We start from the raw sequence: 9,561 nt of genomic DNA, 5'->3' as shown, positions 1-9,561 counted from the left end.
ATATACGATTTTAGTTGGACTGTGTTGGAAGCTTTAAGCCTCTTGAAACACTCTCGAATCCATTCATGGAACCAACCAGTATTAGCAATGAGTGTAATGTTTCTAGCTCATGAAATCCACGCAGCCAGCAATCCTTAGATTAATCATCATCATCGTCGTTCCATCAACGTAAATTAGATGTCATTTCCTTAAGGACAAAATAACAAAGAAACAAAAAGAACAGAAAACTAGTTAAAGCAAGTTTAATAAGTGAACATAATGATTATATTGCGAAAACTAGCGAAATAACAAAAAAAAACCAGATCAAAACAAGAAAATGTGTACATGTATATCGCAGTTAATCATATTAAAATCACAATTGTATAATTCTTTAAATATTTACAGTTCAGTTGTTAGAAAAAGAACATTTTATCGAATACTTTTAACATATTCATAACTAGAAAACATAGCCGGCATCTCCAGAATAATCCTTGCTGTTCACTTTATGTAGTGACATGATAAAATCTACCCTTTCTGTTCTAACATATCATTTGTACCGTTTTTAGGATAATAAATCATTCTCCTACCTTTAAAACATTAAACTTGTACCTTAATAAGATCGCGTCATAAGCTCTTTCATTTTAAATCTGATTGAAAAATCTATAAACCTGTATACAGTCATGAAGGTTTGCAATAAATGATAAACAAGTCCGCTATCAGATTCTGCATATTGCACTTGGAACTAAAATAGTTCAAGCTCATGATTAAGAACTTCACCATGATGTGCAGCAATTACCTTTACAACCTTACCCGAGAACAAACTTCTAAAAAATGTACCACAATTGAAGTTATATAGTGCTATATAGAGATATATAGAATTTTATCACAAAGAAAGATCAAGAGAAATAACTGCACGTTTTAAGTACACCTGACATTAGATGAAATAAAAATCATTAGTAGCATATGTTACTATATTGCACACGTTTATCTCCGATGAAAGAAATGTACTACAAAACACTTATATTGCAATTAAAAAAATGATGAAAATAGCTGTGAACATTTAATTGCTCTATTACACTGCTGTCAGGTATATACTGCTAGAACCATGTAAGAATTATGGCGCTATACACAAAGACTTTTGTTATTTACATGTTACACAAAGCATAACAATTCCTGTTATCATTATATTACCTGTGGTTGTAATTTTGTAAAATTTCCTGGTTCATTTTGGTATTCTTTTGATTTGAGTAAAAAATGTTCTTAATTTCATTTCAGTTGGAAAAATGTGTATTACAAGACAAAATTCTAGCCGTAATTAGTTATTTACTGTCTCTTTTGATCATATTCTAACATCCGGGTATCTCTTGCAGCTTCCCACTTTTTCAACTCATCTTCTGTGAGAACTTTACGCATCACCGCTTTCATAAGTTTATCGATGTCACCGTGTATTCTACTTCCGCATGGATCACCGTTTTCATCCGGGTGATTGCAGTATTCTTCATATTGCGTTCCTTGTCTAAAATGTATTAAATTGTGAATATATTTATTTACTCTTTGTTTATGACAACACATCTAAGTCAATGTAAATGAAAATTACATGAACAAATTGATATTTCTTTAAAAGAAAAGCCATTACCATGAATCTTTATAAAACAGGAAAAAATACTTTAAAAATTAAATTCAGGACCTTTGTATGATTTTAAAAAGATATCTAGATTTATTTCTGTCATAAAGCACCAGGATTGATTTTCTAGACTAAACAAATGAGCAATTCATTAGATCTATAAGTGTATCTCCAAAATTGTTATCTTAATTGACGAAAAGCATTTTTGCAGTTTTTTTTAAATATTCAAAAGTAAATTAATATGGAAGTGAACATTACAAAAAAAACATCTTGGTTGCATTTAATAGCAAGTCATAATTCTAAAACCAGTTTTGAGACCAAAACTTAAACACAACTGCGTTTCAAAGAAAACGTCCAGACATAAAATTCCTACGCTTTGTCTTCTTCAATATCTTTTTTTAAAAATAACATATTGCAGATTAAAGCCGTGCATTTCATTGTATTTTTTCACTCTTCTGAGGAGAATGAATTTTATTGAAGTCTAAAGTCTTTGACTACAAAGAAAATTCTTCATTGAAACGGTTTAAGTTAGCTCTAGAACTGGTCTCGCTTGGTAAGGATTCACTGAGGACAATCATGGCCTTATCTTCACAACAAGAAAAATTTAAGACTGTTTTAATTTAAAAAAAAACATTGAACAGCATTATACCCAGAAACGTATATAGCGGGGTATTGATGGATCATTTCTTAAAATATCACTCTATGTATGGAATGGCAAAATCTGTATACAATTTAATGGCTCATTACCTTCGGCTTTTGCAAATTTACAAAGTTCCTATTCGGGAAAACATCTAAATATTCCCAGTTCGTTTTGCTTCATACTTGAATGATCTTGATGATTTCGCTTCAAGAAAATTTGCATTTTGCATGTGTTTCTTATTTCAGTGCAACAGACGACAATAAGCTAGCTGACAGGACGATAATATTTCCTGCAATTTTCTATTACTATAGGTTAATTTCATAATAAAACATAACTACCAAGTTCAGAAAAGTACAGCGCTCACCTATTACATATCACCAGGCGTATAGGCTTCCTCCCCATCTCTACAAGGCTACTAGCAGGTGTTACCATCAATGTTGATCCCAGACAGAACACTATATCCGCCTTCTTTGCATTTTCCTCTGCGCTCTTTAATATCGGACTCTCCAGGTAATCCCCAAAGTTAATGATTGTGTTCATCATATAACCACCACATGACTAAAACGGGAAATTAATGATATATTCCGGTAAATAACTTTTTTTTTCTTAAGCGTGTCATACTTGATTGCTAAAAAGTATGATTGTGTCAAAAAATAACGAAATATGAAACATTTGGAATCGTATTAAAGCATGAGTTAGCATTCGCAATCGGTTGCATTTTCAAAATATGAGGAGTAAAAACGCTATAATACATGTTTATGACATCATAGTGATGTGTCATCACTTTCAATATTTAAATAAAACCAGTACAAACCTTGTCTTGACATATCATCCCAGTTCTATGACTGATATGACATCGCTCACATTTCTTTGGTGGAACTTTCATGACCTCACCCATGGTAAGCGCTCTGTGACTTCTATTTACATCAAAACGCTTTTCACATTTTTCACATTTTTGTATGAAAGCATTACCATGGAGCTCAGAAATCTTTTCCGGAGGAACACCAGACAGACGATGTATTCCGTCAGTGTTTTGACTTATAACGTACTTAAAAAGTCCCATTTCTAACAGTTTAACAATGGCCTCGTGTGTATATGTGGGTCGTAACTCCATTATTCCTTTCCGACCTGTCTTTACTTTACCCCCTTTAGCACCTGAATTTGTAACATCAAATATAATTTAGGCACATTATGCCTTAGAAATCCATATTGTTTTACTCTTACTTTAGATATGTAAAACAATATGTTTAATCATGTTTAAATAATAGATAAAGTTGGTGTAAGATGTGTTTACAACTGAAAATGTAGCGGGTTCAAAAAGTTTTTGAGAAATAGAAATGATAACAATTCCGAGACATAATGGCCATTTAATACCTTTATCGATGTTTCGTAACAAATAATTATCCTTACAAAAAAACCCTCAAAACTAATTTTTTTATTATTGAATTTTGCTTAATGTGTTTTGATATGATGCCCGAGTAATTCTTAATATTATATTAATAGCAAACGCATTTTTTGTAACTATGGTTTCATTTGTAGATAAGAAACTCACTACTTTCCATGTATTTTTTCCGTATGAAACTAAATAAAGTTTTTACATTTATCATTATCATTTAAACAAAATATTCAATAACGTAAATTCAATATGTTAGATATACATGTATGCTTGGATTTTAAGTGGTGCTGACCCTAAAGCTCAACCGTTTACGGGGATCTGATTTCATTCATTTCGCGTACATACCGTGTTCTTTGGCTTTGTCTCTTTCAGTCCATTTACCATCTTTCCCGCGGAAATCTCCTATGCCTGCAGCTGTTGATATTCCTGCGCCTGTCAAACATACAAATGTCATGTTAGCCGATGTTCCTTTATACTTTAACAGAAATCATCATGACTCCACGCAATTATATAAGATGATAAAATATCAGATAATTAGACTTAAGATAAGTCCTTCAGTTTAAGTCAGATATATAGGGAAATATTCTCAATTAGAAGACTTATCAAATGCATTAAATGATAAAAGCAAAATTTACATTAAAGACACAAATCCTCTTGCAATGTACAAGATAATTTGAGATAATTTCTATGTAATTAAGAAGAAGTATGGTGGAAATCAATATTAAAAAGTATAATTATATAATGTATTGCACTTTTCAGTACCTGTAAAGAATATAGGGTATTTTGCTTTCTTCAGCATTGTAACAATGCGATCCGCTTCCTTTGCTATAAAAGAATCAGAATCATGATATTCAGCCGTCTTCTTTGCTTCTTTCACTAACTTCACCTCGAGTTCACTAAGGCTTTTATCAGGCGAAGATGTTTTGGAAGCCGTAACAAGATCACGCCAACATTGTTGATGAAATACTGCATCACCATTCCCATCCCAGTCAGCCTAATTACAAGAATACATGTATTATATCAAAACTATTCTTATATATTTATCTAGCAGAATAACGCTTTATATCTAATTTTGTTGAAAACATCAGTTTAAAAAGATCAATAATGAATTTAGAGCTATAAGTGTTTGTGGATTTATCAAGGAAGAAATAATTTTAGAAATCAACGGTAGAACTGATTTACTGGACTGATCTGTTGACAGATTTTACACTATGGTAAGCAATATGATTTGTGATGCATGCCTTGAAAAACAGTGTGGCCTATTATGCTAATTAAGATCTTTTGGTTGGGTTTTACGTCGCACCACTAACAATAACAAGGTCATATGGCGACTTTCCAGCTGTATTGATGGAAGACCTCGGGTGCCACTCCGTGCATTATTTCAGGCAGGAACTGGCACCTGAGTAGAACCATCGACTTTCCGTAATCTAACTGAATAGCTTCCTCACTTGAAAGAATCCAAGTCCTTTGTGGTAATTGAACCCATAGCGAATAGAGGCAAGTGCTTTGAGCCCACAACCTTGACACCACTCGGCCACAGAGTCGTTTGCTTTTTAACATGATGTTATTCATGGAAAATGTGCTGTATGTTTAATCATGTATTGATTTATAATTTATACGGTAATGGACGTTTGCACATGTTTTACTGTAAAGGGGGGTAATTTTTAAGTCTGCATTACCCTACACTGTCTATATACTCTCCCTCCTTCAGCATAAAAAAGTAACAAGAAGAAAAGAAAGGAAGAAAGAAAAATAGAAAGAAAGAAAAACATAATGTAAACGGTTAAGAAAACTCGTGTATTATTTTACATTGATAAGTAATATAACATTTAAAAATCAATATATAATGTCAGAAGAGTTGAATTCAGGTGAAGCGAAAGCAAAAAGCTTTATAAAGAGACCGTTTAATCAAGTAAACATAATTATACTGATCGGTTTACTAATTTATAGAAACAATCATGGAGTCTTTATTTTAATATATTCATAATCTATAGCAATAATAAAACTTTGTGTAGATAAAATAAATCCCACATTTTCAAGTTATGTTGAAAATTTGTAATTTGTTTCATTTCCGTTATTTAATTATTTGTTTTCCTTTTCTTTTTACTCATGTACTTAGATATAAATTCCTTGTTACATTTTCCATTGTTAACATAATCGGGAAATAAATATTTCACAATAATTATGTGTTAAAGCTGCACAACTTGAGAAAGCCAAAATTTTTCAAAAAAGTCAATCTTGAGAAAAATATATCAAGATTTTAAGAAAAGAAAACATATTTTCAATTGAGAAATAATTTACATGTTACATTGTATTATGCAATTAATGACTGATTTTGCTGTATCACCATATTCACATAGTCACGCAGTAGGCCTATGGGCTATTTTTACATACCTATTTTTGTTAATTTTTGTTGATTGCAATGTGTAAATAACTTTCTTTTTTAACTTGACGGTATTTTTTTGGAACATTTAAAAGCAAATTGTGAAAATAAACATGAATCTGGAGGCATGCTGATTTAATGTCCATGAAATGATTCATTTATACGATAGATTACATAGGTATATTCAAATTGTTTGTTTGTTTTACGTCTTTTTCCAACAATATTTCAGTCATATAGGCGGGTAGTTTCCTAACCATCGTTCCTGGAGAGTTACACCAGTACAAGACTACCTTCCTCCGTGCTAAACTACCAAAACATCTCCCGGGGATCGAACCCACGCCAAAAAGGTACCTGGCTTAGAAGTTATCGACTCTAAGCCCTCGACCACGGAGGCGGTGCATATTCAAAAGATTATCTTATACTGTATACCTAAAAAATGTATTATTGTATAAAATATCTTTATGTGTTATCTGTTTGTACTATCTCATATTTCTTTTTGCATTATCGCATAATTTTTGTATTATTTTTCTGTATTTTCGCATATTTCTTGATGTATTACCGCATAATATATCACGGTATATTTATGTATTATATCTTTGTTTTGTTTCATATTATTTCTTTTTATCCCTGTAATTGTGCAATTGCTACCAGATAGACCATGACATCACATATGTATACAACAAGTACGGTGAAAATCTTATTCATCGTGACTATTTACGTACACATATTGGCGTATATACAAAGAAGGCGTCTCCCTATATAAAATAATGATTCATACCTGATCAGCTTAAATGCAAGACAGATTTTATGCATATTCATCTAGTAGCTCTAATACGTAGTTATATTTACTTTCATCATATGTATTTAATATTTAATTGATATGTATTTTCCGTTTCGCAATTAGCAATGAAAGATGAAATTAATTATTAAACAACTGTTATATATTTGAGCCGCGTCACGACAAAACCAACACAATGGGTTTGCGACCAGCATGAATCCAGACCAGCCTGCGCATCCGCGCAGTCTGATCAGGATCTATGCTGTTCGCTATTGATCAGTTTCTCTACTTGTTATAGGGTTGGTAAGCGAACAGCATGGATCCTGATCAGAGTGCGCAGATGCGCAGGCTGATCTGGATCCATGCTGTTCGCAAAACCATTATGTTAGTTTTGTCGTGATGCTTCTCATTTTATTCTAAATAAAAATGTTATACAAACAATAGTTACATTTTAGGTATCAATAGTTTTAAAACATAATTGTTATTGAAGATTTCATCAAATAACAAACAGAACGGTAAGGTATTCACCAGGGTGAATATACATATAAATATATAGCGATAAGCTAGATGTTTTTTACCTTTAAACCTTTTCTTTCTGAATCTGTGACTTTAAATGCTCGCACCTCTACCCTACCGGTCTCTGCAGTCACAGAACCTTTACATGACTTTAGTGAACACGATGTCATATTTCTCGAATTGAGTTTTTATCAATTTATCTGTTAAAGAACAAAAAGCTAACTTATTGAACTGAAAAGACTTATTATTGTATTAACTTAAAGTCAAAATGTACATACAAAGTTAAATTATTAAAATACAACATATGTGTTACTGTCTTATCATATATTTAAATCATTTCACAGTCCATACCTCGTATACTAGTATTTGTTAAAGAAAATAGCTGACTGTATACGTAATCCTATGAAAACCTACGAAGACCTGTGGAATATTAGTTAGTGAAGCCGATACTTTCCTATCAAAAAAGAATAAAACTTATAAAGCAACACTTACCTTTTTTAACAGCCGTATAGTTGTTTATACTAAGCCTCACAATAATTTCTACCCACTATATATATGTGTGACTGTACTATAACATTAAAGTCATGGTTAAATATAGATTATATTGCAATATTTGTGATTAATAAAAATACCCCTATCTGTAATCGATGAACACCGAAATAAGACGAATTCAACCGACAATGTCTAAACATCAATAGCGGAAATACACGAAGTATAATGTTTTGTCACAGGTCGGTGTATCCAAGGTACACAATGTTTATAAATAGATCTAAATACGTCAAATAAATCGGAGACGCGTAACGCGGACAGTGTTATATTAATATCAACAAATACATAGATTTAAAGCTATTTTAAGTGACAAAAGAAAACGATTTCAGCATAAATGGTTGAAATGTAAACAACTTTAAATATTTGAAAATCATTTTTGGTGAGTAAATATTTATGCATTATTTATCCAAATGCCGACTTATTGACAGAGCAAGTGATAAAACTATTGTCAGGGCCGAGTGAATGTTTTTTTGTTTTTGTTTATTTTTTTTTGTTTATTTATCTTTTTTTATAAAAGAAGCATTTAAAATTAATAATTTTCGATTTCAAATAACGGAGATAAAATTTGAAACAAATATCGCTGCCCGACCCCGAATTCATCATCCAACTAAATGTGTGCAAGTTGCTCTTATTGGTCTTAGTACAAACAATATTTTATTTCATTAACAGCATACATTTAAAAAATAAATTAAAACTCTAGAGAGAAATTGTTTATAAAGGCAGAAATCAGTTAAATCTTAGAATACAAGTTATCGATCAAGGTTTTGGGTGGAACTGAGGCAAATAATTGGTATAGTGAATTAACTCGATGAAATCTATAACAAACCAGTGCAAGATATACAATACTTGAGAGAGAAACATCCATTGCAAGCTATACAAAATAGAGCACTTTGATTTTAAACATATTCATTTTATTGAAATATCATCTTTGACCAGACATTAAATGACAACAATATTAAATGAACAAACAGTTTAAATATTTTCTTTTTAAAGATCTGCTCTACAATAATTTTCAAAAATATTATCGTTTACCCGTTGGTGAAAATGACTTTGAAGGGTCATAATTAAAAATAGTAACTGTTTTAAGTGTCCTTTATATACTGTTTCGCGTGTTTCACATCACATCTTATTTCTTGATAAGATTTAAAAGACTGATTTGTTGTTCTACTTAAATGATTGTTTTATCAATTACCTAAAAGTAACGACATATAGATATTGTCTATTTTTAAAAAAAATGCCTGAAATATCTTAAAGCTATCAAGAACAATCAAGCAAAGCATACTGCTGATTGGACACTGTCTGCGATGTACATTTGTTAGAGATCGTTATTTAAATGTAATGCCATCTTTTGAAATACTTCTCCTAAATTAAACGTTTTCCCGCGAGTGCATGTTGACAGAATCAATTGTTCTCACTTCATATTATCAATCTCACAATGAGCCGCGTCACGACAAAACCAACATAATGGGTTTGCGACCAGCATGGATCCAGACCAGCCTGCGCATCCGCGCAGTCTGATCAGGATCCATGCTGTTGCTATCAGTTTCTTTACTTGTTATAGGGTCTGTAAGCGAACAGCATTGATCCTGATCAGATTGCGCGGATGCGCAGGCCGAACTGGATCCATGCTGGTCGCAAACGCACTATGTTGGTTTTGTCGTCACGCGGCTCAAATGTTTTAGCTACTCTTGTAACT

The 9,561-nt window shown here is 31.9% G+C and overlaps 1 protein-coding gene across 1 annotated transcript; it reads right to left on the bottom strand.

Moving 5' to 3' along the window:
- Nucleotides 1–227: 227 nt before the first annotated feature.
- LOC132733960 (NAD-dependent protein deacetylase Sirt6-like) lies at nt 228–7,957 on the bottom strand. The gene is made up of 7 exons (XM_060720656.1): nt 7,809–7,957; nt 7,379–7,516; nt 4,402–4,633; nt 3,985–4,071; nt 3,058–3,398; nt 2,608–2,801; nt 228–1,495 (listed from the first exon to the last, which is right to left on the bottom strand). Exons 2-7 carry the CDS (start codon nt 7,484–7,486, stop codon nt 1,303–1,305), a joined length of 1,155 nt encoding a protein of 384 aa, XP_060576639.1. The 5' UTR covers nt 7,487–7,516; nt 7,809–7,957; the 3' UTR covers nt 228–1,302.
- Nucleotides 7,958–9,561: the final 1,604 nt, after the last annotated feature.

This window comes from Ruditapes philippinarum, unplaced genomic scaffold (assembly GCF_026571515.1).
Source record: "Ruditapes philippinarum isolate M1 unplaced genomic scaffold, ASM2657151v2 ctg36_1_1_1_1, whole genome shotgun sequence".
NCBI lineage: Eukaryota > Metazoa > Mollusca > Bivalvia > Venerida > Veneridae > Ruditapes > Ruditapes philippinarum.
The sequence above is the reverse complement of the archived record's forward strand: the minus strand, read 5'-3'. Positions and strand labels throughout refer to the sequence as shown.

What these genes read in the sequence shown, in the direction of transcription:
- LOC132733960 (XM_060720656.1), bottom strand. Translation starts at nt 7,486, where the DNA reads ATGACATCGTGTTCACTAAAGTCATGTAAAGGTTCTGTGACTGCAGAG. An exon ending in AGACAAAGCCAAAGAACACG is followed by an intron (nt 3,399 to 3,984) that starts GTATGTACGCGA and finishes TTACAAATTCAG; the next exon opens with GTGCTAAAGGGGGTAAAGTA. An exon ending in GGATGATATGTCAAGACAAG is followed by an intron (nt 2,802 to 3,057) that starts GTTTGTACTGGT and finishes TTCCCGTTTTAG; the next exon opens with TCATGTGGTGGTTATATGAT.